The 15,623-nt window shown below is 44.2% G+C and overlaps 2 protein-coding genes across 8 annotated transcripts in view; one reads left to right on the top strand and one right to left on the bottom strand.

Moving 5' to 3' along the window:
- The window catches only part of SSR1 (signal sequence receptor subunit 1), a 28,874-nt gene extending 18,203 nt beyond the window's left edge, over positions 1 to 10,671 (top strand). Inside the window, exons 9-10 of one of the 3 annotated variants that reach the window (XM_050306533.1) lie at positions 5,243 to 5,302; positions 5,627 to 6,462. In XM_050306533.1, the coding sequence (XP_050162490.1) occupies positions 5,243 to 5,302; positions 5,627 to 5,651 (85 nt within the window). In that variant the 3' untranslated portion in view covers positions 5,652 to 6,462. Of the gene's footprint in view, positions 1 to 5,242; positions 6,463 to 10,568 lie in introns of those variants that run through there. The other 2 variants (XM_050306522.1, XM_050306511.1) reach the window with 2 other exon arrangements.
- Positions 5,780 to 15,623, bottom strand: part of RREB1 (ras responsive element binding protein 1) — a 125,018-nt gene continuing 115,174 nt past the window's right edge. For 3 of the 5 annotated variants that reach the window (XM_050306462.1, XM_050306470.1, XM_050306480.1), the window contains 2 exons: positions 13,071 to 13,817; positions 5,780 to 10,128 (listed from right to left, as the gene is read on the bottom strand). In XM_050306462.1, the coding sequence (XP_050162419.1) occupies positions 9,623 to 10,128; positions 13,071 to 13,817 (1,253 nt within the window). In that variant the 3' untranslated portion in view covers positions 5,780 to 9,622. The remainder of the gene's footprint in view (positions 10,129 to 13,070; positions 13,818 to 15,623) is intronic. The other 2 variants (XM_050306488.1, XM_050306497.1) reach the window with 2 other exon arrangements.

Below are 15,623 nucleotides of genomic sequence, written 5' to 3'. Positions count from 1 at the left end.
TGAGACTGAACTCAACCTGCTCCCGTTTAAAGCATCTCACTGGGTGTCACTGTTCCATTAGTTAGGTGCAGTTCTCCTTGGAGTTACTCATTTCTTTCTGTGACAATCCCCAAGGGCCTTCACCCCTCATTCCTATTTTGCTGAATTTATAGAATTGCACCAACCCAGATGTCACTGATTTGCTATAGTGGGAATAAGTACTCGCCCTCAGGGATCCGCTAACGAACTGCAAAACATCCCCCAGCTGCAGTTCAGTAAAACACTGCTGGAAGGAATTGGGGGAGAGGCTGCTCTCACTTTTAATTAAGTGTTGTTCAAATTAAGTACCTTCATTTTTAAGCATGTGTTTTACAGCTGCTAAAGACTCTTTTGGTTCAGAAAAAGAGTTCAAAACTGTCAAAGAGGTGCACTCACCAAAAAGTAATAGCCAAATGCAATAGAGGCAGCATGTGGCTTTGCATCCTGTGCCAGAACATGTTACCACGGGGTGCATATTTGGCTCAGTTCTCCAGATCTCTCTCTTTCCCTCACCTACAACACTGGCTCATTTTCTAACAGGCTCTGTGTCTCAGGTAGCTGTGCTAGACAGCCCCTGTGGTTTTAACACCAAAAGATGCTGACAGATAGTGATCTAGACACGAGATCAGAAATCGAACTCACTGTGTTGTGGTGCAGACTTCACAGACTGCTGTGTACATGCAGGCAGGTTGATACTCTGATTTTCTCTGGCTGTGGAATATAATGGACCTGGTACATGTAACCTTGAAGCCTCAGTCACACAGGCATCTCGAAGGCAGCAGATGAAATGGTGTTAAACATCCTGCCACCAAAAAGCGACATTCTGGCAAAGTGTGCAAATCCAGGAATACTGGATCCCATTCAGCAGCAGTGCATGTGGTAGAACATGGGAGGCCATGTGCTACCTCCTCCCCAGCTGCTCCCTGGGAGCCCTGTGCATCAAGAAGGGCTGTGCTTCGCTAGAACGAGAGGAAAACAGCAATGACGAAGGTTACATTTTGTCTACAGCTAGGTTTTACCTGGTCACCTTCCTGTTCCCAAGCACAGGTCGTGGTAAAGCTTGAGTTGCAAATACTTGGGAGAGGTAATGGTCAAACAAGCCTACATCTCACAAGTAGCACTACCATCATCCAAAAATAAAATACAAATATTTCTTTTGGGTGCAGGTTCATTAGAAGTCAGATGCTGCTCATTTAAAATAAACTAAAGCTGTCATTCTCTGTACAATCAGGAGATGGGAGGAAGGTTAACATATCAATTGCTTTAGTTACCTAAACATAACTGACCTTGTTCCTGCACCCACTCCCTCTCTGGGGGGCAGGGGCTGATAGTCCTATGTGCACACACTCGGGAAGGACCATTTCTCTGCACATTTGCTGCCAAGAGGCAGGTTTTGCTGTTCCTCATGCCCCAGCTGCTCAGGTCATGCCCTGTTGTAGAGCCACCGACCCTCTGGCTGACATTTTGTCCTAACCTTGGCACCTCTTTATGAGCAGCACGGCTGTGCTCCACGTGTGGTTACAGGCTAAAAATTACCGACGGAAAGTGAGCCCACAGCCACGCTGGCCTTTACTGCATTAACCTCTGCCTTCGAGATTATGAAAACAGATCAGGCCTTTCACGATGAAAAGCCTTTTCTCCAGCAGATTTCTCTTATTTACAGCCTCCCATTAACTGATGTTCGTAAGCTGCTTCACAACCTTCTGCTGAAAGGGCTCTAGAGAAGTTCAAGCGCTTTCACAACAGCGTATTCCAAACACCCATCGGCCAAAGTTTCCTCATACACTCCTGGCAGTTTTCCCTGACAAACAAGAGACAGATCTGGCACAGGAGAAATAAACTAGCACAGCAAAGGAGAAAGCTATTTTCAGTTCCTACTACTCAGAGGATTGCTACAACGTTTACTGCATTACACAGTGAGGTTGGGTGAGCCAGAGGAGTCTTCCCACTTACTACTGTTTAATATATGAGAAAAAACCTGCTTCCCTTTTGTGAGGGTATTTTTTTAGGTTGAGGGGGGACTTGAGAACTGAAAGTAGGAGGCACTACTAGAACTTTAGGAAAAACTCAACAGTGTTTCTCAACTCCATTTAGTTTCACCTCTACAGAGTGATTTCAGATGCATCCTGAAATGAAGGCATCTTGGCACCTTAGCTAGCAATACTCTGAAGGTTTTGATTTCCCTAGAGAAATCAATCAAGTTTTTTGTCTGTCTGGCACCCCTTTAACACTCTGGCATGTGTGTGCAGGTTATATGCCACTTACCTGAGGTGACCCTTGCATATAGCAACAGCAAGATACAGCTCCTGTATCTGTTGGGCATCCCATTCTGTGCAGTAACCTGCCAGCAGCCTGTGTCTTCACTGCTGTCTTGGAGCAGGCCAGCTGCCCTCTGACTCTCCACTGTATTTCTCCCAACTATTAAACCACTTAATTTCCTTTTTAAAAAATGGTATTTCTGGAAAAAAAGTTTCATAAACATCTTTTTACAATGCTGAACGTGCTGCTGCTCATGAGCACAACACACTTACCCACAACCTAACCTTCACCCCATCCCTTGCTTTAAATAGGGCTCCCTTCCCAGGTGAAGCCACTGATGGGCCCTGGCAGTTCACAGGGATGGTGCTCTTTTGCACCTGTAGAGGTGCAGCTGGTGAGAGATCCTAAATCTGTCCCAGAGCGCTCCTCCCTATGCTGTGCCCCTTCCCAGTCCTCTAATAGTTCCCAAGCAAATACGTGAGTACCACTGGACAAATGAGTCTCTCGCTTGTCCTAGGGCCAAGGGCGCACAACCACCTGTGTCTGACACCCGCTCAACGTGTGGGAGAAACACCTTGGGCTTTCTTGCTATAAATCATCCTTTCAGGATTGTCAAGAAGGAGCTAAGTCCTCTCAAACTGCATTCCCAAAACACAATCCTCAGCTGAGGGGACTAGGAAAGATACCATTGAGGTCATGTTGAGAAAGGCCAAGAGGTATGAACTTGCTGAGTACAAGTCTGTGCATCTGCAGGACATGCTTCAGACATATGAGATGGGGCTCCATGAACAAACCACTTTTCCTGTTAATGCTCTTCAAAATGAGAGGAACAGGCTATGACCATACACCCGCTCAGCAGAGCTGTTGGCTAAGAAACCCCAGCTATGCTGAGCCTCCTGTCGTTTTAGGGATATTTCCATTTTCTCTAATCCTATGATCCAGCATGGCACTGATTTCCAAAGACTAGGGAAATCCAGCAGCAAATCTGCAGGTAGCTGCAGTCACCGGTTTCCAGATAGTGACAATATGCTCCTGGATGTTTGTTTCCCTTGTTCCCTGTGTGTGCATGTGAGGACATGGAGCAAGGAGCACAGCTCCAGTGTGGAGCTGGAGGCCAAACCCAGGAACTCCAGAGCACACCCAGGACTCAAAGTCCAGGGGTCACCACAGTGAAATGGTGATATGCCACCAACCTGCAGTGCACACACAGCCAGGTGACCGATCACGTACCCTGGTCAGACACCGCACAGACAACCAAGGTGCAGATACCGAGTCAAATCATGCCATCCCGCTTCGGCTAGATACATACCTTTTCCTACACACACTCTTCCTCTTTTCCCAAACTTTGGACCATTTTTCATGAAACATTCAGCTCTTCCCTGACATTAAGGAGGCTTTCAGAATCCCCCAAGTCAATTCCTTTATTTAAACAGATCAGAGCACAAAACCCAGCATCTCCCTCGTTGCCTTTTGCTGTTGCAGCACAGCCCCTCCCCTGCACAGGTGATTACAGTTAGTGCCAGGGAAGGGGAGTACGGCAGAAAAGTTTTTTATGCAGCTCCTTGGCTGGAGGCTCAGGTGACCTGCAACACCAGAAGATGCTGGTGCATTGTACAGGTTTTATTCACTTCCCTCCCTGATCTTGGCTATTCCAGTACTCAGGTTCTTGGAAATGCTGGCGTGGCCCCTTTTTTCACAGTCCAGCATTTAAGAGATGTTCTGATTAAACAATCCAATGCATTTCTCCATCTGTTTCTTTTCCTGCACTGTCAGAGTGGGTGATGAAAAATGGCACCTCTTACACTGACATACAGAAAGTGTCACTTATTCTGTCCTGGGGTCTTGTCTCCCTTTTACAGGTAATCCTAAGTCTCAGGGTTTCTAAAAGTGTTATTTTCAATCCCATTGTAACTCTACACAAAGGCCTAAAGCATATGGCATGTGTGACTCCCCAGACTGGAGACTGGTGAAAAGGGAAAAGTTTCAAGTACACTTTTGCCCTTTGCCACCTTTGTTACTTGAATTGTCACCAATTTTATTTGAGAAAGGCTTTTTTTCAACAGAACAGGTCAAAACACTGTGTTAAGTGTCAACAGCAAATTATTTCTCATTGTACTCACTTTCTGAGAACCTTGGTGTAGGCATTCAGCCCTCCCATCCCTCAGATTCTGGCTACTTTGTGACTGGATAATGGCAAACAAATACCTTTATTGCTTTCTCTTTACCTATTTGCAATTTAGTAGCAGTAAAAATGCAGAAGATGCTCCAATCAGGGTCTGTACCCTGCTTTGGGATAGCCAGTTTTTACCCAATCCTGCTATCTCCAGCCCATTCCCACAGCCCACAGCTCCTGGTGCCCCTCGCTGCCCAGGCATCCCTGTGGTGGCACAAACTTTTACCTTCCCCAAACCTTAAATGCTCTGAGCTAAGCATGTGGCCTCCATTCCTGAGGCACTGCTGTGAGATGGATTCACAAGACAGGGGCTGTGCCACTCTCTATCCACGTGGAGAATTAACCTGCAGCTGCACCTTTAAACACAGCGGGGAAAAAAGTCTTTAGGGAATGAGGCGAGGAAGCAGCAAGTTGGAGAGGACACACAGAGACACCACCACCACCTCCCCACCTCTCTGTTAACCTGGTATTTCAGGCCAGATCTGCCACTGGAGTTGTTGTGGGAAGGAGTGGAGGCAAAAAGAGGGAAAGGGAAATGCTACCAAGGAGCAAAGTTCAGCTGGCCCTGCAGGGCATTACCCTATCAAAGGCAAGAAGAGCAGGGAAATGCCCAACCTGTGAATAGTCACAGTAAATTGAGGTAGAAGGAGAAAAGGGCTGAGCACAGCAATTATAACCCCTTCCATGGCCAAGAACCAAGTGCTTTCTAAGTCATCTATTTTGTAATTAACTAGTCACAGTCACTTCCTAGCCACATAAACTCATCCCATTTGATTTTACACCTCCTGACAGGTCCCCACACCACTTGGATGGAAGCTTCCCATCAGTCTCACGAGAGGAGAGGAGACACAGGTCAGTGGGTGGGAGAGGGAAAATTTATTTTCTGCTGGTTTCTTCCCTCAGAAATCATGTCTCCACCCCCTCAGCCCACCTAGAGTGCATTCACAGAGCCCCACTTCATCGGGTATCCTCGGTTTGGGGCAGAGCTGGCCAGCTGACTGCTTTTCTTTAACCTGGCCCTCCTCAGGGACGAGGGCCCAGCTCCTCACCAGAGGAAGTGCTGTGAGGAATTTTGACCTCTGTCAGGAAGGTGCAGGAGGCTTGAGGGAGGAAAGCAGCAGCAGTTCATCCCAAGTCTGTCTCTCTCATTCTGAACCTGGTTCAATTCTCTGCCAGAAAGAGCCACCGCAGCAGGACTTAGGAAGATGGGGATGCTTCAGCTTCACTGCAATTCCCTGACCTCCAGAGCTGGATACACAACTCAGATGATTCTTTGGCTCACTGTCCTGTGAAATGCATTTTATTTATAGGAAGGCATATAAAATGCAACTAAGGCAGCTCTGACAAGCTAAAACAAAGGATTTCTCTCTTTGTGACACATGAACGTGGCTTTTGAATACATCCCAAAGAGTTCACAACCATAAACATTTATGCAAGAAGAAAACTACAGTGGCAGAAACCAACTTAATTTACACAGAAAACAACTGATATAGTGTTAATCACCACAGCTGGAAGGACGTTCACTTATGTGACCGTGGGGCTACAATTAATAAAAGAAAAGAAAGAGAACCCTGACCCAACGCCTATGCAGGAAAATCAGCACCAAAGTACCTTCCTGTTGTCTTTGGCTGCTGCGCTGAGGAACTACACCAGGAGAAAAGCAGCATCTCAAAGGGGCTCGACTACCAGAAAACGGTGGTCTAAAGGAACACGCCTTTTCAGAGTGCTGCAATCATCTGCAACTCAAACTCAGACCAACTGAAGGAAGAGAAATACTGATGGTACTGGCACAGATAAGATCTGGCTTGTACATCATCCTCCAGCAGAACTAAGTCTGAGAGCAAGTTACAACAAACGCACAAGAAGAGCCACGTCCATTTCATAACCTATAATTTTTAAATATAACATTTTATTGCTTAGATGGTTTGATACAGAACAAGTTTTACTTTTTATTTTGAATTTGGAAGTACTGTACAACTGAATAAAAAGAGGAATAAAAGTACCAAAACAAATGTGTGATTCTCTGTTCATGTGGCATAAACCAGTCTTGTACACAATTCGTAGCAGCAGTTTAAGTTCCCTTTAGAAAAATATGAATTCTACACATTTATTACTGTTTCCTGCATGGGATGAAATCACTAGGATTAAAATTCCTTCGTGGAGAGAGAGAAGAGAGAAAAAAAGACACAGAGAGAGAGAAGATGATGAATCATTCTGAAAATGGAATCAGACTGTCACATAGCCCCCGAAAGTTATTTCACAACAGCCTCAAACAAGGTTCTCTCTTTTTTTTTTCCTTTGTTTATTTTTTTTTTGCGCTTTCACAGTCAAGTGCTTAATGTAGTGATTGAATTATCTCCATGTTAAGTCCATTGCAACTCAGGAAAAAGAATTTTAGAAGATCTTTTTTTGTTGTTTGTTTTTTTTTTTTTTTGTAAAAGCCCTGAGAGAGGAAAAAAATAAAAAGATTCAAACAAAAATCATATAGAGACAAATTAGCTGAACATGCAAACTAAAGCCTAAGATTCACCCATAGTTTAAACACATTATAAATTTCACAGTTTAATATTGGGGAAGGAGGGGAAACAAAAAAAAAAAAAACCCCAACAACAGCAACAGTTCTCAGTCAAACTCAACTAATAAAAATGTCAATAAAATGTGGCAAGACCTTATACTCTACTAGGATATAGATAAAGGCTAAATAAAGCTTTAAATCAATAGTGATTATTGCTAGCAGATGTCCCGGCAGGATGCTGGGAATTAATTACTTGCTACATTGTTCTGCAGCATATAGTTTAGTAATGGCTTCTCCCCCACAGTATTGCGCAGTTTAGTGTGGAGAGTTGCAAAAAAAAAAAAACAAAAACAAAACAAACCCAAAATAAACAAACAAAAAACCAAAGGACAAAACCCAAAAAATACCCAAAATAATAATAATAATAATAATAATAATTATAATTATAATAGTAATAACAATTTAAGGGATGCATGAACAGGTTTTAATTAAGTAGAATGCACCTGGGTAGAGTTTCAAATGAATCATTGGTTGTGATTGGTTTATCTATATCTGGCATTAGCTTCGTTTCGGAACTGGTTCAAACATCCCTATTTAAAAATTTAAAAAAACAAAAAAAATCAACCACAAAAAAATAGAAATCACATATACCTCAACCATTTTTTCTTATTCTATTTGCAAGAATATTACTCAAGAACGCTTCTCTTCCTTTGAATTCTGGACAGTGAGATTTCAGTCTCCAGAAATTTTCCGAGAATTTTAATATATAGATAGATATATATAGATATATATATTATATAATATAGACTGGGTCCGAGGCCCACTTCCTCCATGTCTGGTGAGAGCAGGAAAAGCACTTCTGCGGGGGGAAGGAGGGAGGGTCACAGTGCGGGCTGGGCTGGGCTGGGCTGCAGTGGTGGAATAGCACAGTGAGGCTCCGGCAATGCTATTATGGCTCTGTCTGTCCCAGAGGTCATGACTGAAGGACAATTAACAAACAACAATAACGACAACAACAACAAGGACAACAAAAATGCTGCGCACTCCTAAAAATGCGCAGCTACAGTAGGATACATATTTCGCTTAACCCCTTCAATTCTGGTGGCCGGAGTGTCACCTGTTGCCGGCAACAGGAGCCATACGGAGAAATTCCAGCTGCCAGCATTAAAGGGGTTAAATTACTGATATGAAATTTAGACGCACACCTCAAGTCTTCAAGCATCAACCCCAAAATCTCAGGAAGAATTTAAATTTTTTTTTTAAATTTATTTTATTTATTTTTAACATGTCGTATATCTGTAGTTTAATTACCAGTAGTATTTTCTTGCTCTAGAACGTGACAGTAGCAAGATGAGGGTAAGGCTCGCATTTCTCTCTTGCTTTCAAACTGGAAGACTGGAATAACTTTGCTCTTTAAGTAACGCACGCTGTCACCGATGTGATTGCAACAAGACTAATCCAGCACTCGCAGTGCCTTTCTCACGCACCTGGAAGGGCCCGGCGCGGCCCCGTCCTCGCACACCTCTCCCCTGATACGCACACACGCACCCACACGCACACACTCGCACCCTACCACGAGTGAGGTGTACCCCTGCACACGTGGGACGATACCTCGCTGGCCTCCACTTGACTCTCTGGTCAGAGGAAGGGTTTCATTTAAAGTACAGTGGAAGAGCTGCAACACAGGAGGAAGAGGAGGAGCAGGAGCAGGAGGAGGAGGAGGAGGAGGAGTTGGTGAAAGCGTTAAGTCAAAAACACTTCGAGAGGGGATCCAAGCTGCGCTACGCATCTCCGTGGGCAAATATTGCCCATTGGTTTCTGCTGACTGCAGAGACAAGCGAACTGATGGATTTATAAAATAATAATAAAATAATAATAATAATATACTGAAGCAAATCAAACATATGTAACAGCAGGTGCATAATTTCCATAGGTTACGTTGCTATGTAACTCTTCTCTGTATACATGCTCAGTTCATGACGGCCAGAAAAAACCCCTAGGATTCAGAAGACCATTTCTAATGCTGAAAAGTGGAAACAAGCGTGAGGTTGAAATTCATTGTGTTTCCTGCTTTTGGCTTGAACCACTTTGAACACCTTCAACTGCCACGTTGTTCAGGCCTCCAACAGGCTTAATGCTCCACCGTGTGGCAAATGCAAGAACAACTACTGAGAAAAAACAATAAATCAACATCTCCTCTGCATCTCCTCTGACTATTTCATATGAAATTCACATCATTTTTCTTCCAGTTATTGGCTGTGGTATCCAAGGGCCTCCCACCCCACTGCCCCCATTTCCAGCTCAGAGAACAAACACAGCGACTATCACAGATATACAAGAACAAGCTCACACACACCAATACAAAAGGTAACATTAATGCTTAAATGAAAAAGGGTCCTCTCCAAATAATTCTTTAAAATATTAAAATCATTTTTGAAAAAATCTATAATACCAAAAGATCTAATAAAGTAGTAAGGCACTCAAATCAGTATATACTGTAGTCTCTTGCATTATTATACTGAAAGGCATATGGCACCGTGTCCAGTCTGCCATACTCTCCCCACAGCTGTAGGTCGCTCTTCCAAAACGAGACTCCAGAAACCTTGCTTCTGCTGGCTTCAGTTTGCCTGCTGGGACGGGTCCAACCTCCTAGCAAGTCATTCAACCCCCAAGAGCTGAGGTGCACTGTCTGCAGGGGCAAGGATGTGATTCATGGGAGATGGTGCGTTGTGCATCTCCAGCAAGTCTTGAATGAAACCTGAGGGCCCCTCGTGCTCGGAGCCACCCCGAGGTTCCTGGTCTTTCGCGGTCTGTTTCTGCGCGCTCTTGGTGGGCTCCATGAGGCAGGCGCCGCTCCTCTCCTCTCCGCAGGGGGAATCCATGACCGTGCCAGCCAGGGACTCATTTCGGCTTCCCATGAGGGGTGTATGGCTACCGACAGCCCCCGCAGAGTCACACTCGTTTTCTGAGATGGGGTTGGCGCCACTGTGATTGGACTCATTTTCACTGTCTTCTTCACACCTCGACTGGGTCTCCTCCTTGTCACTCTCCTTCCCGTGGTTTCGGGCATTTTTGACTTTCTGGTGTATGCGCTGGTGACGAACCAGGCTGTGCTTCAGAGTGAAGGTCCGTTCACAGGTTTGACACTTGTAAGGTCTCTCACCTAGAAGAGAATTAAAAGACAAAATCAGCTGTAAGGTCACAAACGTGCCTCCCTCTTGTTTCAAGCAGTGTAAAACACTCTGCCCTTTTGTAAATTCAGAACCCGCATCAAACATTGATGTCACATTTATGCTGATATTTTGCTTCTGTTCTAGCAAGCTAGCTGATGGACTGCATGCAGGAATACAGATACATTGCCTAAGGCACAAATGAAAAATCAAAACTACATGTCTTGAGACAGCTACAAGCTTGGCAAGGCCCTGCGCTAAGGAGGGGGGAAGACTATAATCACTAGGCGCTCATTAGCATCCTGTCAAATTTAGTCTGCAACTTTTCTGGCAGAAGTTTGCAGTCAACCTCTGGATGGAAGGATGAGGATACAGCCCAGGTAACTGCGGTCAACACCACATGAGAAATCATCTCCCTCTCTCTCTCTCTTAGATGCTGGCAGATGGGCAAGGAAGAAACGTGCAAGTTAATCATCGAAGTCGAAGACAGGCCGTCACAACAGCCCCTCCTCCTTCTGTGAAGCAGAAGACAGTATCACCACATTCCAAAGTGGACACAGAACAGCTAAAGGACCTAGGCTAGTCAGGCATTCATGGGACATGGGATGTGCTTGGCAGAGGTGGTTAAAATTTACTGACCAAGTGAAAAATGCCTGCCTTGGGATGTTATTTACAGAGATGCTGGTGTTCCTCAGCTCACTAGTGCTTTAGGACAGCTGTGACATGTGAAACCCCTAAAAAAACTCTTCTCAGACATCCCAGAAATGCTACTTGCAGGACAGAATTCTTCCTCTTATTTTGCAATCTTAAGCTGCAGAGCATCTGCAGGCATTCTCTGCCATAATAGATTGCTGCGATCCCAGAGCTGCTTTTCACACCTGAGATGCCTGAATACTTTCCTAAGTATGAACTCATTGGAAAACAAAGCAGCCACAGCCCCACAGACAAAATTTGCCTGAATTCTCAACCAAACACAGTGCCCCAGGCTGCTTCCTGTCCCGACTGAAGGTCCCATCCCAACTCATCTTTCCCTTTCTAACTCCACCTCCCCAAACCATCCTCTTTACAACTGCACCTCTTAAAGAGTTTTCAGTGCTGCAATTCCCTCAAGACACCATCTTAGGCAAATGAGGATTAGAAGGAGGCACCTATGGCTCATTACTCACTTCTAATAATGCTTGGAATCACTAAAAGAAAACCCAGTACAAACTTGAGGGGACTGGCTGAAATGTGCAAGTACGTTGTGTTGTCCCTGGTAAGCCTGATGCTCCTTAGAAATGCTTCTCTCCAGTGCTCTGCTCAGGCACTTGCTATCAAGGGAGGGTAGAGCTCTCCAGGAGCATTTTCAGCCAAAAGCCTTTGCCCATCTGGCACTTAAGAGTGTGGTTGATGCACCACTGTGGATCACCCTGCACTTGGGCAGCACCAGAGCATCTCACAGCTACTTGCTGGGAAGCAGCCTGCACTGAGAGGATGGAAAAAAATTTGCAGTCCAACTGCCATGCAGTAGGAAGGCAGAGGTTTCTCGCACAATTCAGTGTGTCCCAAAAGTTCCTCTTCTGAGTAAACAAACTCCAAAACTTTACAGTTATCTTTAAAAAAAACAGGCATTTTAACTGAAGTATAAGCAATGGGCAACCTGAAGGAAGGAGAGAAGGAGGAGAGTCAAAATCCTTAGCTGAAAATATGTTGATCTGACAGTGGAGGTTGGTGGCATTTACATTTATTAAATTTGAAGAAATCACTGTCCCAGGTTCCTATTCCACATCTATTCTATGCTAAAACATCCTTCAATGTCAAATAAGAAAGAGAAACAAATAGGAAAGAAACATCCTGACAAGGCCCACATAATTCAACCTGCAATAAAAACAATTAAAACAGAGAGTATGGGAATCTCCATGGGCACACATCCTCTGGGGGTAAAGCTCAGTACTGTAGATATTAACATTTCCCAAACCTTCTGCACTAGTATGAAAATAGGCATAAGAATAGAACCTATCCCCTGTTTCACTTGTGGTTCAATGCCAAAAGAAAACAGATCAATTTTGCCCTCAGTAAGTCAATATTTATGATTTAGAAGGGTTGCAGTCTAGTTCAGGCTCTACTCTTTGGTGCAGTTTACTACTATTTTGTTAATCTCAAAGGTCTCATCTTCAGCAGAAAGCACCTTCAAAAGATACAAAATGTCAAACTACATTAGTTTTCCCATGTCAGAGCAGCTCCCCAGCAGGTAAAATACATAACTAATAAGGATGCATTAATAAGGATAAATAATTAATTCACCTTTGAGCTGGCTTGTGGCTTCACCTCATTTGCAAGGCACTGCTGCAATCTGCATATCACATAAAGCAATCCCACTGCCCCGTCAAGTCATCAGACAGAAGTTTGACTACCTGTGTTCCACCTTCCCTGCCCAAGTGCCCACTGCAGCTTTGCCTTTCACCCAAGCAGCAGGTCACAGAGATCACCAGCACATTACCCATATTAGGCTCAGATAATCAGACAAAGCCAGGCTACCTCTCTCTCTCTAAACTTCCTCTCTGAGATCAAGTCTTATCACATACGGACAGGTTTCTCCATTGCTTGTCAAAATACTGGGAAGAGGTAAAGCCACACACACATGGCATGGTAAGAAGGGAGTTCAGAAGCTGGACAGAACAACTTCCCAGGGATCTCCACACTTGCCCTCACCTCTAAACTCTGCAAGCAAGCATGGGGAAAAAGTTTGGGAATTGAAAACAAGACAGTGGTGGTAATTCCTGCTCTCTCCATAGCCTTTGTATGCAGCATGAGGGATTGGGGCACAGAAGACACCTTGCAGATAGGACTAAAAGCAGTGTCTCCAACCTGAAGTGCTAGCAGCCACTGTGAGCAGATGCCTCAGTCTGGTGGCAGACCTGCTCAGGTTCTGTTCTGCTCTCAAGCCTCCTCTTACCTGTATGAGACCGCATATGTCGCGTCAGATCTTGCAGAGACCAGAAACGCTTGTTGCACACAGTACAGACTTTCTTTCTTTTGTCTGCTTTTGCAGTACTCTTAGCCCCATCAGTCTTTGGTTTTTTGTCATCACTGCTCTTCTCAGTGGACTTTCTCTCTGTGCCTTCCCCCTCAGAGATGCTTTCGCTCTCTTCATTCTCCTTTCCTGTTGCCTCATAGTCCACAGGAGACTCCACTACCTTCAAGTCCAACGGAGACTCTTCCTGCTCAAGACCAGAGTCCTGCATCGAGGGAGCTCCTGCATCATCCTGAATGCTTTTGCTTTCATCCTCACTGCTCCTTTCATCCTTTCTGTCCTCACGAATGTGGGCCTTTTTGTGACGGCTAAGAGTGCCAGCAAACTTGAAGGTTTTGCCACAAATGTCACAGGCATGTTTCCTTTCAGTCTGAGAACTGCTGCCTGCGCTCTGGTCACTCTCTGCCAGCTTGAAGTCCATTAATTTGCTGGCAAAATTGAGGTCAAGACTTTTGTTACTTACAGAATCTTCCTCAGGGCCCTCTTCATATCCATCCACTTTTTCTTCAGCATCCTCTTCTGCCAGAAGGGAGTCAGCCTTTTGCTCCTCCTTGGGGCCGCACTCACTCTCTGGTAGCTCTGCCATTTCCTCTGACTGCTCCTTCTCACAGCAGGTCAGGTTCAAGACTTTGTTTCCTGCAGCTAGTGCCTCTGCATCAGCCTGGCTGTCTGCAAGGAAACACAGAGAAACTTTCAGCGGGATGGTCTCTGATAATTCCCAACTACCAGTGGAAAGGCCTCACACAGACCCACAAGCATTGCTTCCGATCAAGCGTGCCAACATATGTTTCTCGTATCTGTGACCCAGGCCAGTTAATTTACAGCTGAAAAGAGATCAAAACACCACAGAACCCAATTAACAAGATGACACAAAATCTGTAACAAAATGCTTTCTTTTCCAAAATACACTCACAATCTTGGCAGTTTCTCAAAATAATTTTAAAATATAATCGTTTAATCAGAGAACACAAAATACTGAGACACTAAAGAAGAGTCGAGGTCACTACTATCACAAATACTGCTCCCGAGACACATGGATATATTATTAATAAACTTGTGTATGAAAAATATGGACACGGATCAAAATAATATACACCCACATATTAATCAAACTAATTTATGTGTAGCAGGAAATGCTTTTCACAGGGAATGCAAAGGCCTCATACAACCAACTGGTACAATTAAATGCTAGAGGTTAGTGCAGGCAGTAACACAGAAGTTGGTTAAAAAATTTGGGTATACACCGTAAAAGCAAAAGATGCAGAAGTTCATCCACACCTGGGTCTCTGATACGCCACTTGGAACCAAAACACAAAGCCAAGGGGCAGTAACAGGCAACTGTTTCACAATTGCCCCAACAAGAAGGAAAAAATCACTTAAGATGTGATCCTTAATGATGTCCTCTACTCCCTTACTAGTCTGTAGCATTAATGTTGCTGAAGACATAACAAATGTCCAAAAAATTAAAACAGATAAGGTGCTTAAGGAGGACAGAGGGCTGGAGCTGTACCCCCTCCAAGCTCTACACAAATAGTATACTTGTAAATAGGAAATAAACTGACTGGCTCTGGAGGCCAAAGCTGATGATGATGCATGGCAAGTAACTGCATTCCCAGTGCCACTTTTCAACAACTGTTCCAGGACACGAACTTTGCAATTTGTGCTTTCTGAAAGCTGAAACTTCCCTTTGCTTTAACTCCTCCACCCCACCTCCTTCTTGTTGACAGCACACAGCCAAGGAAGCCCACAACCTAACAGGCATTTCAACGTTCGTCTGCAAGCCCGAGAGCTGCTGAGTAACTACAGGGATTTAGAAACTCTAGAAGAGCAGTTTAAGTTTGCTGTTCGACGAAGTACAGCATGTGCTTGTCTCCAAATTGCCTAGATTTCCTATCACAGGGTTTTTTTCATAAGCAAAGAGTAATCACAGAAGATAAGAAGATAGTTCTCAGGCACTTATTAGCTTGACTGTAATCTTGCAACATGACTTGCACTGACCCCATCTCCTTGCACTGGTGACAGTAAAAGGCCATTAAACAAATGTCAAAGCACAGCAGCATTGCTGGTGATAGTGAACAATCCCTTAATGGTGCATAATCATCGATATGCTTTTTCTTGGGGAGGTGGAAGGGGGAGAAGTGATGTGTCAAAAAAAATAATCTCACCTTTTAATCAAAACAGATCCGTTTACACAGACAGTGGATTACACAAAAGCCTTCCACAAAGTTCATTGCTCATCTAATTATCTGCCCATTAAAACACGCAAGCAAGCCAGAATCTGTGTATAATGCTAGAGAATTTGAGGATGGGGGCATCTGAAAACAGAGGTCACCTACAAGTGCCCTATGAATCTCCCATTTGAATTCTGTGTTTTGACTTGCTGATTATCTCTTGGTTATATTAAGGCAAAAAAAAAAAATAGCTATTATTAAAAAAAAAAAAAAAAAGAGGTCACTTCTAAAAACCAAGCTGAAA

Source organism: Myiozetetes cayanensis, unplaced genomic scaffold (genome assembly GCF_022539395.1).
Source record: "Myiozetetes cayanensis isolate MyiCay16 unplaced genomic scaffold, myiCay2020 scf1, whole genome shotgun sequence".
Taxonomy (NCBI): domain Eukaryota; kingdom Metazoa; phylum Chordata; class Aves; order Passeriformes; family Tyrannidae; genus Myiozetetes; species Myiozetetes cayanensis.
This window is presented reverse-complemented; position numbering and strand designations above follow the sequence as displayed.